The 15390-nt window shown below is 35.9% G+C and overlaps 1 protein-coding gene and 1 long non-coding RNA gene across 5 annotated transcripts in view; one reads left to right on the top strand and one right to left on the bottom strand.

The window, feature by feature from the left end:
- The window catches only part of LOC309800161, a 163957-nt gene extending 158174 nt beyond the window's left edge, over positions 1 to 5783 (top strand). For all 4 annotated transcript variants that reach the window (XR_014293406.1, XR_014293407.1, XR_014293408.1 and 1 more), the window contains one exon: positions 5447 to 5783. This is a non-coding gene — a long non-coding RNA (uncharacterized lncRNA). The remainder of the gene's footprint in view (positions 1 to 5446) is intronic.
- Positions 1 to 15390, bottom strand: part of LRRC7 (leucine rich repeat containing 7) — a gene marked incomplete at its 3' end in the record, with an annotated part of 502056 nt that overhangs the window by 140773 nt on the left and 345893 nt on the right. The window contains exon 9 of the mRNA XM_082614056.1: positions 2093 to 2167. Within this exon, the coding sequence (XP_082470182.1) occupies positions 2093 to 2167 (75 nt within the window). The remainder of the gene's footprint in view (positions 1 to 2092; positions 2168 to 15390) is intronic.

The raw sequence follows: 15390 nt of genomic DNA, 5'->3' as shown, positions 1-15390 counted from the left end.
ACCTCTGTTTTATAACACTAAATATTTAGGATTAATCATCCTGTGAAACTGACAGACATGGGCTGAAGACTGCATTCAAGATTAACCTTTCAAAGTCAAGCATTTCTAGGTAATTGCATAACAACTAATTGCCAACACTGGACATTAAAAAAACCATGCCTGTTTAGGGTAGGGAGATGTGGGGTATTCCCACAAAGAGCATCACAAAATGTGGAATTAAGTGTGCTAACTAAAGTGAGAAATCCACTTAAACTTGGCAGTATATAATAGAAAATCTACTTTTGAAGCAGAAAAAAATTAGGCAACACTGTTTTACAGAAGATTTAATCACTCCTTTTCCATTTAAATAATACACTAACTAAGGAATTAGAGGTCTGAGTTGATTTCCAAGGTTGGATTTTGGGAATGGAGTAACTGTGAAAAGTAAGATGAGCCTAATTCTCATTTATACCTTCTATTGATTCTATAGCAACAGAATTTTGGAGCATCAGAGGAACAAAAGCCTCTGGAGCTGGTATGAATTACAGATCCACCATTTACTGGCTGTGTGACCTTGGCCCAGTTACTTACTCTTTCTGTTTCAGTTTCCTCATCTATAACATGGGGTTGGTAATAAATCTGCTTCACAGGGTTGCTGTGAGAATTTGGTGAATCATTTGTAAAATATCTAGATAGTGCTTAGCCCATGATAAATGCTATGTAAGTGTTTTTGAATAAATGAATACATTGAAGAAGCAGATATAAACTTTTCCAACTAGACATACATTCTGATTCCTCAGTATTTGCATAAGGGATTGATCACTGTCTTACTTGTTGCCCCAGGGTTTGTACATAACTTGAATATGATACAAATCAGTCTCTGCTATGTGTAGTGGAATACAGATTTGTCTCTATGTTATATGTGAGCCCCTCAAACAAATATATTCAAGGTCATTGAGTATATTATTTTTGTAACCCTGACATTAACATGGCTTCTAGTTCATAGAGGTATATGTGTGGTTTCAAATGGTTTTTGAATAAATCAATAAATAGAAAACATGCATGCTTTTCTGTTTTGCATTTGTGATGATAGTAGAAATGTATTCCTTTGGTGAGAGGAGAAAGTATTTTTTCCCTAATCTTTTGTCATATTTTCTTCTTTATGTGGTCCCATCCTTGTTCAAAAGAGAATAAGCTTCCTGTTCTTGTTGCTTTTGCAAAAATTTAAAAAAAAATTTAAATGTTAATTCAAACTAGGAATAAGTTTGACTTTGGGAATGCACATCTAAACCTCAGTGACTGAAGAATTATTACACAACCAGCTGCCCTGGCTTCTTAGTCCAATGCAAGGAGTTTAGAGTTGGCTTTCACCAGAGACCCTTGTAGTTGTTGTTGGTGTTGGTGGTGGTGTGTGTGTGTGTGTGTACATGCTTATATTCAAGTGCACGTATTATGAGTGGTAAGAAGCAGTGTTTTATGGAAAGCCATTCTTTCACTGGATGAAAAAGGAATGAATAGTCACACTCAATGAGTTGACTGATAAACCTACTTTTCAGGAGGTATTGTTGGATTTTCTGTTATTTGAGAAGAAAAATCGATTCTAGTTTAACTTTCTATTTTTAACAATTTATGCTCCTTGCCTTTTTCAAAAAAACTCAAATGCGTTCTATTGGAAATCACCTGAACCAAGAGAGAGAGATTTATTTTGTGCAAGAGCTCTAACAATATGAGCAGAAACCATTATCTAGTTACCTACAAGAAGGTTGATTTTATAAAACTAAGACTTGGTATTATGTATAGCATTGTTTTTCATTTAACAATGTGAACTTTTCAGCTTTTGAAAAACAGTATATAGGGAAGGAGATGAAAAATATACTCCTAAGAGAATAAGAAAAAATTTCATACATTTTACACATCTATAACACTCATAAAAGTTATATGAAATATTAAAAAAACAAATTAGTGAAAAACACTTGATGACGGAACACTCCTAACAAATGTTTAACTTTGAAATGAAAACACTGGGATTTAAGATGTAAGATTAATCATTATCAGTTATAATTAATATACAACATAGATGCTAGACAACATGGAATAATAAAAACTTACATACCCCAGGTAGCACTTGCAATGCATTATTATCCATCCACAGCTCTCTTAAATTTTGTATTTGATCCATAACTTCAGGCTAGGAGAGGAGTAGGGAGAAAAGAGAGAGGAGAAGAAAACTAAATTACTCTTTTCTCGTCACAATATAACATGTAATTTCTTGGATCTGGAGCTTTGATTTGGGAATCTAGTGTTAATCCTCTAAAAAATTCCAAGTTTAACAGACCTCTTCCAGCAAAACTGGTAATCCCTGAGGTAGCTAACCTAGAATTTACGTGGAAACAATCAGAACAACAATAATAAAAGTTAAAATCTATTACTCTCCCTTAACACCTTACAATTATCCTTTGTAGTATTTATTATACTCTACTCTGTCTTCTTCACTAGAGTATAAGTTTTTGAAGGGCAGAGTAATGTTTGGTTTTTAATCACTGTATCCTCATATCCCCATTGTTTGCCATGATACTTGGTAAATAGTAGGTTTTGATCATATGTGTGTATTAACACCATACACACAAACATCTCCCCCCCTCGCCCCTCTCCCAGGCATTACATTACCATGATGTGATAATAGTATAAACCCACTCATTTCTTATCTTTTCATTTACTCAACAAATAATTAGTTGTTGAATAGTGTGGATGCCTACTACGTGGAACACACAGTGCACGATCCACAGTTATTCAAACTCAGTTCCTGCCTGGAAGTAGCTGATGATCTAATTGGGGAGACAAATGCATATAAATAACTAAAACACAAGACATCATATGGGAGAAAAGAATAATGTAGAGAAGTCCAGAGAAAAAAGGGAGATAATATAATCAAGATGTAACCTACAGTGCATAATGAAACACTTTAAGTCCCTAACTAGAAGCTGTCTCTAGCTTCTATCTCCTGGGCAGCAGACTATATAGAGAAGATAGATGTTGCTATTGCTGTCAGCATCATTTCTTGATTTATGATGACCTATTGCTGTTTTCTTTTCAGAAATCATCCCCTCCCTCACCCTAAGGCCACCTGCTTCCCTTGAAATTGAATCCTTTTTACCACTTCAGGGAACTGACAAAGGCCTGAGCTAATTAGTGCATTATCTTCACCTGGCCACAGGGTTTGGCTCAAGGATCCATTCAGAGCAGATAAGAAGAAATAGTTCTCTGACTGGGACTTCTGGGGAAAAGACTTGCTCTTGCCTACTGGATTTGAAACTGGAAGGGTACAGCCCTGGGGGCTTCAGGCACGAGGAAAGGGGAAAAGCCTGTTTGAGTTAAAAGATGGATCCTGATGACATCATATAAGCCTAGAATTAAGCCACACCTGAAGTCAGATTTTTTTTTGTCTCTTCCAACTGAAAAAAATATCACTGAAAGAAGATACAACCATAGTTTAATAAAATTTGAGACCTAATTAGGAAAGCCAGTGTATTTGATAGAATACTTGTGGAAAAGAATGGAATTGTATCAATGTTACTATTAGACTATTGATAATTGTGGGTCAGTACAATACACTTCAGAGACTTCCAGGACTACTTTGGAAATAGTCTCTGATACATTTAGCCTGCAATTGCAGTGGAAGGTGGTACTATTCCTGGGAGAAGTTTCATTTATAACAAGCATCAAAACTTAAAGTTACAACAGGGAAAAAAAAGGACTGCATGAGTAAGTGCAGGGGGATACTTTGTGTAGGAAATATTCCACTGTCACTTAGATCGTAGGGAACAGGCAGTGAACTACTGGAAAACATCAGTCACATGATGCAATTTTTCTAAGCCCAGGCATCATGCAGACCTTAGGAGAAGAGAAAGAGTTGCATACCTGATAAGTTCAACACAACTTTATGTATGTAATAAGATAGAGATTCGTGTATAAACTTGAAACAGTGAGCCTTATTCAGGATGGACTAGATTATGCTGTGGTAACAAATTAATCCTGAAATCTCAGTGTCTTAACACAACAGGATTACTTCTTACTCTCACTATATGTCCCATGTGGTTTTCTGCCCCCATGATCTTGTGTTACTTGCAAATCAAGACTTCCAAAAGAGCCAAAGCAGGAACGACTATGGAAAACTAGCCACTGCTCTTAAAGATCTCAGGCTGGAAGTGACACTTATCACTTCTGCTTATAGCTCATTGTCCAGAACTGTTTATATGGCCAGGACCTAAGTTTAGGGAAGGCTGGGAAATGTAGGAGGAATTCATGGAATATTTGGTGAACACTACTGCCCCTGCCACACAGTGACACCATATGAGAAAAAGAATGACAAGAAGGAATATATAGTACTTTCATAATTTAGTTATCCCTTCATTCAGTAAGTACTTATTAAGCAGCTTCTAGGTTCCAGACGCTGCACTAGAGTCATAATGCATGTTATGGTCTCTGCCTTCAAGAAACCCATGGTCTATTTCTTGAGCAAACATACAAAGAACAAATACATGACATTATGGGAATATAAAGAAGGGGGTACCTATATGCTTTAGTATTGAGGGAAACCAGACATGGATTCATGGAGCTGAGATGTGAAGGAGCTGGTCAGAAGAGAGGAGAGGAGAGGAGAGGAAACACATTTTAGCCAGAAGCAGAGTGGTGAGAAACACCATGGTGTAGGAATGTTAACAACAGGCAGTTTGCTTTACATGATTGTCAAGTTTAAAATGGAATAAGTAGCAGAAAATGAGCCTAACAAAAGAAGGTGCCGGTCTGTGAAGGCCTCATGTTTTGTTAGGGAGGTGGGACTTTACCTTATGGTCTAGAAGCATAAAAACTTTCTAAAGGAAAGTGATTTTGGAAGACCAATGTTTTATATGTATCACTCTATCCTGGTGGAAAAAGGAAACAAAGAAACCAGAAAAGCTTATTAGGACTAGTAATAAAAGAGATAATGAGGAATAAAGAGAAGTTGGATTCAGAAAACGTTTAGAAGATGCATGGCCCCCAGTTTCCCAGTACTTAGTAGTGCCACCAATGGAGGTGCAGAATTTGGAGGTAGGAGCAGATTTATGAAAGAGACTGAATTTAGTTTTGATCATGATTAGCTTTAGGTTCCTGTGAGACACAGGTGGAGATGTCCAGAAATCAGGTGGCTATTAAAATCTGAAGCTTAAGGAATAGGTCTGTGCTAAGGTTGTACGACTTAGGCATTTTGTGGAAATAGAAACCCATGTGGATGAGCTCCCTACGGGGAATGTGAAGGGACTCAGAGGTGCAGGTGACCGAGGAAGGAGCCCTGTGGAACACTAACACTTGAGAATTGAAAACAGGAAGTGCTGCTGGCAAAGCCCATTAACAATTCCCAAGAAATAAAAATAAGATCCTGGTAATAAAATAAATTCTAACCTTTTTTTTCCCTTTGTACTTCGTCTAGTTTCACTTGCTCATAGGGTGCCGGGTGCAGAGGCCTTGCCCCCCACACTTCAGACTAGAGTTTCTTGTGCAAAACAGCTGCGCCCAACACCTCAGCTCTAGGCCGTGTGCAGAAGTGCTGTGCATGATACCGAAATCCAAGATGGCGGCAGTGGGCCATGTGTAGAGACACTGTACCCAGCACTGTGATCTGGAGTGACTGCCGGAAGCAGCACAGCTGAACCAGACCCAGGAGAACGCTGTGCCTGCCCTGATGAGGAGACCCCTATGAAGCAGCTCAGCCCACAGCCCATGGGGGAGAACTTGTGCTGTAGGGCACGAGCTCACACCTCTCCATTCTCTGATCAAAGAATAAAGCTTTCCTTTGCTTCGGAACCAAATTCAGTCTCATTCTATTGGCACAAGCAACACCAAGCAGAAGGACCCTTGTTGGGGCCTGACTCGAAAGGGTCAGTAACAGAAGGGCAAACTACAGAAGAAGGCAAGAAGAAATGGAGTCCAGAGGAGTAAAGGGTTATTAAAGTCCAATGAACAGAATTGTGTTAAGAATAAGTAAGTGAACAAGAGTATCATATACTGGAGAAGTGTCCAGTAAAATAAGAGATGAAGATGTCCACTCAATTTTGGAAATAGTAGCATGCTGGTAGCCATTTCATGTGATAACTGTATTATAGTGGGTTGAAGATAAATGAGGCAAATAAATGGGGACAATACAGATAGAATATTCTTTGTAAAGTTTGGATGAGAGGTGAGGAGAGAAGTTGTGGGGCTAGGCAGAAATTGAGGAAGTTGAGAAAAAAGAAAGCTGATAACAAGACACTAGCAAAGAGGAACAGATTAAGGACAGACAAAATGGTATAAAATTAATGGAGTAAATTCCAAGAGGTGATAAAAAAAGATGGGATTGATAGCACAAAAAGAGAGTCTGCCCTTGAATAGAAGTGAGACACCTCATTTACTGAGACTCAAGGGAAGGTAGTAAGGTTGATGTGGTTGTAGGTGGGCATAGTGGGGGAAGGCTGGAAGTTGAGAGGGAGCATGTCTGAAGGTCTCAAATTCTCTTAATGAAGTAAGGAGCAAGGTAATCTGTTGAGCTGGCAGGGCAAGAATTTTTTATACGAAGAGCACTTTGGGAGAATGGTTCATACTGGAATTGTTGGAGGGGAATCAAAGAGGAAATTAAGGGCAATCAAAAGAGCTCTATCAATGGTAACTATTTTAACTTTTGGGGGAGCCAGGTGGGAAACTGACAGTCTAGGAAAAAAAAAAAAGAAATAGGAAATTTCAGGTTTCCATGAGGTCAAAGAGGAGTATAGTAGGAGTGACAGATTGAGAGAAGTAGAAGGATAAAAAATTAGATGAGAGAGCAAAAGTTCAGAGTTTAAGATTTCTGAAGTAGTTCCAGGCAATGAAAAAATTCAAGCTTGTAACCCTGGGTAGTATGACATCTTGGTGTGTGTGAGCAGGGGAGGAAGCTGTGGGAACATAAGGTCTTGCATGATCTCCAAGGATTTGGGTAACCTTTGGTGGACTGCATAGTTTGCTCCCTTGGCTGTGCTACACAAAGTGGCAGATAAAACTGATCAATTATACCTCTAAAATACCTCTCACAGTGGGTTCTACTGGGGACCCTAGACATCTAAGACAACTAGGAGAGGGATTACTGATGCTAACCTATATTTCTACTTTATTTCAAAAGTTCCCATTTAATTTATTTAATAATATAATAAGGTAATAATAGTCCTACTTTACAGATGAAGAATCCGATAATCATTTTCTGGGGAAAATGAGAATAGTTTGATGAGGGTTGCATAACTGCAGCTGGGATTATTACTCAAGTCTCCTGGCTCCAAAAATGACATCATTTTACAGCTTAAGACTGAAATTCTGAAATAATGAAGAATGCTGGTGATCACAAATGCCCAATAAAGAAAGTAGAGCATATGCTGGATTTCTAAAAAAGATAATATTTTTATTACTGGGTGTTATAATAAAATGTGTCACAGAGGAAATTTCAGCAACTTTCTAATAAAAACAGAGACAAAATGTATTCAGCAGATCAATACATAACCTTGTTGAAAAAACATGAAGATGCAATGACGTCTCATGACCAATAGACAATTTTAAAGTGGATCTCGGAGCTAAACTAAATGGCTTACACCCAACCAAACACATAAATTGCCTTTTTTCATACCGCTTAATTTCATTCTCAAAGTCAATTGTTTGCATTAAAAATGAGTGAATTAAATCAAGAATGGCTTGGCATATTCAATGCTGATGAAAGTGCTATGAGCTGGGCACTCACATAAACTGCTTTGATGATTATAAATTCATTTGGTCTTTTAGGAAAACATTTTCAAATATGTATCTCATTTCTCAAAAGTGTTCACATTTGTTTTGGGGCAACTATCTTACTGAAATCATCTGAAATATGGAAAAATCTTATTGCAGAAAAATTTCATTGTAGAATAATTAATAATATTAAAAAGTTGGTCACACTTTAAATAAACTACAGCATAAGGAAAGAGATAACCAAATTATGATAAAATGTGTTGGTATAGCATACAAAAATGAATTATCTATATTTTTATGTAAGATATACCTTGCAAATAATAGCGAATGAAAAACAAGTTTAGAAAATTCGTATAGCACAAATCAATTGAACATAAATTTTGAAAAGTTATATATTTATGAATACATAAACATACAGTGAAAATAGGAATATATAGAATAGATGCACACCAAATTAAAAATAGTAATTGTTCTGGGATTGGAGTAAGAGTAAGAAGGAGAACATAGAAGATTTCTACTTGATCTACAGTGTTTTATTTCTTTACAAAAAAAAATCTAACTCAAATACAAAAAAAATAGTTAACATTTGTTCCTTTTGGTTGGCAGGTGTTTAATACATTACTTTAAAATTTTTATATTTTTATATTTGTTTTCATTTTTAAAACATTAGAAAAATTATGATGGAATAATAATTTTTTTCTTCATTTGCATTTCTTCTGTATTTTCCAAATTTCCTACAGTATATAGGCATTAATTTAATAAAAAATTAGAGAACATTTCAGTGTCTTGTCTTACATTTACACTTACCTAAACCACTGTAGAATTATCTTTGAAGTGATCTTACTTTTATTAGCTGAAATGAGCTAAGAAAAGGGTTACATCAGTTTTAACAAAAATAGAACATATATTTTCCATGACTACAGACTACAACAAATTCAAATAACTCCTGTCATGTATATGCAGTTTTATCCTGTTCTCTCTCTTTTTTTTTTTTTGCAGTACGTGGGCCTGTCACTGCTGTGGCCTCTACCGTTGCAGAGCACAGGCTCCGGACGCACAGGATCAGTGGCCATGGCTCACGGGCCCAGCTGCTCCACGGTATGTGGGATCTTCCCAGACCGGGGCACGAACCCGTGTCCCCTGCATCGGCAGGCAGACTCTCAACCACTGTGCCACCAGGGAAGCCCTATTCTGTTCTCTTGATATGACTATATGTGTTACTTTTATTCCATTAATTTCGATAATAGAGTTTGATTCTATTTATTTATACATCTATTAATTTTTTTCTTCCAATGAGGCTAAGAGAAATGTTCACTGAAAAACATAACATCTGACATTTATCTAATTTTATCAAAATTAAACTAGGAAACTTTAAAATTTAAAAACAGAACTTTACATTTGAAATGTCTTAAAATTGTTGAGATTACCTGGCAGACACTGTAATAACAAAACTTTGTTATTTGCAGAAACTATGCGGAACTGGAAGGCAACAGTATGGAACCTGCTTCAAAATGCTGACAAATACACTAGAAAGTGGTTTTTCAAATCCATAAGCATAAAATAACCAACGCAAATTTAAAAAATTATATTCTCCAATCAAAGTGACCCAATTATGATATTTCATTGAGATGTTTCAGTTATTATAGTTTTTCTAAATTTTGAGATCAATACTTTAAAGTATTATTTTACTTTTTTTACTTTTACCATTTTTGTTTGATAATGTTAGAGTTTGCAATTTGCCAAGGAAACATGACTACATTTTAAGAAACTTTCCCTCATTTTCCTTCAATTTTTTATTTAATAATACACTTAGCTTATTACCAGCTCTATGGCTCTCACAACTGGGAAATCTTTTATTTATGAATTCCATGGTGCACTGTTGAAACTCTTTCTGATACACAAAATTACTAAAACTGTTCAGCTTTTTTTTTTTTTTTTTTTTTTTTTTTTTTTTTTTTTTTGGTATGTGGGCCTCTCACTGTTGTGGCCTCTCCCGTTGCGGAGCACCGGCTCTGGACGTGCAGCCTCAGCTGCCATGGCTCACGGGCCCAGCCGCTCCGTGGCATGTGGGATCTACCCGGACCGAGGCAAGAACCCGTGTCTCCTGCATCGGTAGGCGAACTCTCAACCACTGCGCCACCAGGAAAGCCCTGTTCGGCTCTTGATGACAAGCCTACTTGTTCATTCTCTCAATTTTTCTGTCCTACATGCCTTTAGACTGTTTAATTTCTTCAGTTAATTTCTTTGGATATAAAAACGTTAGCTCCATAGAGTCCGAGCCTATTTCCAGGTTACATTAGTTTCATGTTTCTCAATTTTATTTCAGATGTCACTCCTACTAAAATGTTCATAAATTTTGAAGCTTTGATTTTGGTTTAATTACTGTAATTAGGTAACATGTAGGAAAATATTTTTATATTTCAGAAATTATTGAATAAATAAATAAATAGACATTCTTAACAATAATAATAAAATGCGTTGCTGAGAAAACCAGATTAATTTATAATTAATTAAAACACTTTCAGCCATAAACTAATAGGAATATTTTAACATATATGTGAATGTAATACATTCCATTTAAATAATCAAGTGAATATATTGATGGCACACAGGAAGTAATCCACAGATGACATGATGTCGAGAGGGAGAGACAATCCATTAAATGACTGAATTAGTATCCAAAATAATCTGAAAATATTGGAAGACATTAATTTTCATTTGTTTATAAATAACATTCATTCAATCAAGAAGTACTATGCACCCCATGCAAAGAAGGCACTATAAAGGTCTTTGGGAATTTAATTCAGACTGTAATAGGGCTGTCCCTACATCTTTTCTGTCAATGTCCTGTTCTATATGCAAAATATGTGGGTTGTTGCCCTCTAAGTGCCTAAGCATTAAATGTCTTCAACAAACTAGAGTGTATTCAGAATATCTGGAAACCATGCCATAGAAGAAATGGTTAAAATGCCTTAAAATGTTGGGCTGAAAAATGGAAGATGTAGGTGTCAAAGATACCCATCTTTGAGTACCTGAGGGTTGCTGTAAGGAAGAGGGGTTGGGTTTGTTCTCTCTTCACCCCCAGGTCAGAACTAGAATCAATGAGGAAAGTTGCAGGAAACTGGATGTAAGTAAGTATTACACAGGAGTGACTTTTTCCCAGTTAGATCTCTCTAAAATGAAATAACCTAATTTCCTTTAGGAGACAGTGACTTTTCTCTCAAAGGAACACATAGCTCCTTAAGAAGATATAAATAAAAAGAACAAAGCAATTACAACAACAAAAGCTAATTTCTATTGGTCACTTGTGACATTCAGGCACTTTTCCAAATGCATTTACATAGATTATTCTCTGTGAATCTTCAGAACTATCATTGGACAGGTGGGTACTATTATTGGACAGGCAGTAAGCAGAATGACTAAGAGCATGGTTTCAGGAGCTAGCCTGAGTCCAGACCCAGGCTTTGTCACTTACTTGCTGTCAAATGTTGGCTCAGGTTCCTCTTCTGTAATGGGTAGATAACAGGAGTACTCCCCACATGGGGGGATAATGAGGAATAACTGTGTTACAACATTTAAAGTGCTTAGAATAGTGTCTGTTCTAAGTGTTAGTGCTCAATGCTCAGTGCGTGTTAGCTATTATCCCCATTTTATAGACAAGAAAATTTAGGCATAAAAAAGCAAATTACCATGCCCAGAATTATATGGCTAATATACACAGAAAGCAAGAGCATGATCTTGAAGTTTTGTAAGATATAATGAATAAGGTTCAAAAGGAGATGAATATTCCAGAGAAACGGTATGGTTCACATCTAGCATGATGCTACTTGGGCAGGTGGCCTTAGAATGAAGGTGCCAAAAGAAATCAGATGTTAAAGACAGATTTTAATTTACTGAACAATTTTACTCAGTTAATATTTATTAAGAGTCTATTATGTACCAGGCACTAGAGAAAGAGTAGTAAACAAAACAACCAAGCCCTCATGGAGATTACATTCTGGTGTTTCACGTTTCCTAGGCTGGGTCCTACTAAATGTTATTAACAACTGGACAAGGGAAGCAATTCTGGTTTCATGCTTTCCAATTTAATGTACTACCCTCCACCTAGATTGCAAACTTTGATGACCTAGTCTCAATCTAAATTTAAGAGTGAAAACTGTATAACAAATACATTCTTGTCTCATAATTTGAATTGGTTTTCTTGCCTTTCTTCTCTAAAGAACTGCAGCTACTTCCTTCCTCCACCCTCTGTCTACACTGCAGCCAGTAGGTCATTTCATTATGTCCATTCTTGCTTGAAACAGTTTTTCCATTATCCAAAGAATACAAAGCCCACATACCTTGACCATATCAGACAAAATGACCCTCATCTGACCTTTGTTTACTTCTCAGCCTTTTCTTTCACAGCACCCTCAGTTAAACGTGAGCCTCAAGGAAAACCCAACTCTTTGCTGTTCTCAAAGGCATCAAGATTTATCTTGCAGTCTGGTCTTTGCGAATGTTGTTCTTAAAACCTGTTCACCTGATCCCTGACTGGGTTAAGAATCCTTCCTTCTGTGTTGGTGTCCCTACTGTAGTATGCAAATTACACTGTATGATCTTTGAAGCAGGGAACTGAATCTTGTTCACCTCTGTATCTCCAATTCCTTCCATGGTAATTTGTGCATGCTAGTGCTTCAAAATTTCCATCTGAATTGAACAAAACAATCTACATTCATAATCAGTCTTTTCCTCTACACTATCTCAGTAACTCACTCCCAAGTTCCCACTTAAAGTTTGTCATCACAAGTATATGTATCACTTTTGAAGTCTCAATTGCAAATATACCACTGGCTGACCATAATCTCCTATACTTCCAGTTCACCTACTCCAGTACCCTAGAACTCCGTAGAAGAGGTTATTGATATGATATATCACTGATATGCTAAATTTACCTTTATTTGCCTATCTTTCTTTCCTTACCACATGTAGATTCATGATAAACATTCCATCATTATAAACAGTTTCTCTCAAACATCTCTCAGCAGATGTGTCCTCTTTCCTTCTGTCACATTTGCCTAGATGAACTTAGTGTTTGTTGAATCCAACTTTCCGCCTTTTCTGCTACTGCACCAGGATTAGCTGAAGAAAATCACACTTTGTTTGACTGGTTTTACTGTAAATTCATGACAAGTACCTGAAATGTACACTGAATACTGACAGCGACTCTATTACTTTTCCCTGAGAAGTTACTTTTCAACTCTCTGAGACTAGTTTATAGTTCTTCAATCTTGGATCCTCCTCTTACCCCAGTTTATAACTTAGCCTATATTTCTCTGAAACAAATGAACAAGCAAACACACAACCTGAGGTGGATTTGTTCCAAAGGTAATGAAGCTTAAGTTTCAGGCTTCCCACATGCATGGTTAGAAAAATTTGCAGAGGAATATATTTTAAAAACAATTAGTTAAGATTCCTGTTGTTTGCTACATAGACTTTCCCTCCATCATAGTTCCTTGGGTGTAATGTGGCACAATTGGAATTGTGTTTAGTTGAAGCTGAGTTGGGGATACATTTAGTTTGAATTTAGTGCATTATGTTTATGTGTTTTGTAATCACTTCTGGAGTTTTCTTTCACTAAGCACCTCTGGCCCTCCCAAATTTGTATCCCCTTTTGTCCATTTGAGATCTGGGTCATATCTCTTCCATCTTTTCTTGTCTTTGCAGGGATCCAGGCCTAGAGTAATCTTTTTTCCAACACACATCAATCTCTGTCTCTACTAGGTCGCCTCCAGCCACATTCAAACATGCTTTAGTTTGTCTCATTGCCTGTAGAGTCTCTTCCAGCTACTTTTCCATTTGTTTGCTCTTCTTCACAGAGACACTTTAGAAAAAGTTTGGCCACTATTTACCTTTGTTTTCTTATCTCCCATTTACCCTTCAAGACACTCTGATGTGTCCCTGAAAACTGCTCTTGTGCAGTTTTAGGACTGGGGTCCCTAAAATACAGCTACATGAGTCAGACTTTTAGCTGCTAAAGTCAGACAATAAAGGATAATTAGCAAATCAGGGGAAAAAAATCTTAAATGTAAAAATGAAAAACATATTAAAGACTAATTGATTAAAGAAAATTTTATAGTTATAAGTATTTTCAGGATACAGAAAAAAATTTGCAGTTGCCAGTGCAATTTTAAATTCTAGAATTGTTAGGTGATACATGGATGCTCATTAGTGCAAATTATAATTATGGTAAAATATAATTTCTATGTTATACCTATTTTCTCTATCTCTTATTAATGTTGAAAATACAGACATATACTTTTAGACACACCATATTCTATAATTTACAATTCCTATGAGCTAATCTATGAAAATATCTAAAATTGTTTTATTTCCTCTGTATCAGATAAATATTTTTTCCAATATAGTTATTTTACTGAATGAAAAACAAACCTGAGTCACTATTTTTTTATTTATCACTGTTAGTCAAGCCCACCCCCAAATGTGGATTAATTTACAATAGCAGTGAGAAATATTTTTTAATGAAACTGCTAAGATGTACGTAAGAATCTATGTATAGCATTAGTTGTATTTTCTATAGATATTGGGAAAATTCTTTTTATATTACTACTTGATGATAACACTATTGGATTTTACTTATTTAATACAGTGAAAGTTAGTTTATCTGGCAAACCAATAACCTGAAATCTCTTTAAACTGTTAGTTCCACTCTCATTATTGTAAGCCTCTGGAGCAGGGCTTACATCCCTGAATCCCTAACACTTAGCAGTACGCTTGTTGCAAGAATGCCAGCAATGACCCTTGAAGGTCAAACAGATGTACTGCAAAATTGATTTACCTTCTGAATCATAAAAGACTTCTTCTATTCAGAGTGATTTCAATGTAATTCAGAATTTAAATGCTTTGAAAATCAGTAATCAATATCTGGTGTATAAGTAATTAGTTTTCTATGAAGTATATAATGCCCAATTACTTGAACAAAAAATAATAGAGAAATTATGTCACCAATCTGTTAAACAGTAAGAAATGAAGCAAATAAGAAACTGGATTGTCAAGTATGCATGCATATCTTTTCGCTTGAAACCCAGTAAATGATAAGGCAGATCATTATGCCTTACATCAGTGGAAGTTAGAACCTATATTAAAAATTGTAAATCTTTCCATGTGAAGATCATGTTGTTAAGTGTTTGGTAGCAAGAGTAGCTCATTAGAGGTAGGTAAGAACAGAGTCAAGACAAGACCCATTCATATTTGGGTTCCAAAGTCATCCTGTCTTCAATTTAGCAATTAGGAAATGCTAAAAATGAGTCAACACCATTATATGCCTACCACTTAGCTTTATGTTTAATAAATATCTGTTAACTGAAAAAAAGAAAAAAAATAGTATTATCTATCAGTAGAAGCCTTTAACCATGCTGCATTTTAGTGTTCCCATTAGAGAAGTGGAAACACTTGTATCAATACTTATCCTAGTTTACTTCACTACACAGTAATGGCACTTACATCAATAAAATCTTGTATTACACATCACGAGCTTTTAAACTGTATTTTGAGAAATATAAATACTTTTAAACATTGGACTTTTTAAATAGAATTTGAGTTATTAAGTGTGCATATTTTAATTTTATTATCCTTAACATATTATAGTTTGTT

This window comes from Mesoplodon mirus, assembly GCF_964341445.2.
Source record: "Mesoplodon mirus genome assembly, chromosome: 3".
In the NCBI taxonomy this organism is placed as follows: domain Eukaryota; kingdom Metazoa; phylum Chordata; class Mammalia; order Artiodactyla; family Ziphiidae; genus Mesoplodon; species Mesoplodon mirus.
Note: the sequence above shows the minus strand (reverse complement) of the source record. Positions and strands in the feature narration are given on the sequence as shown.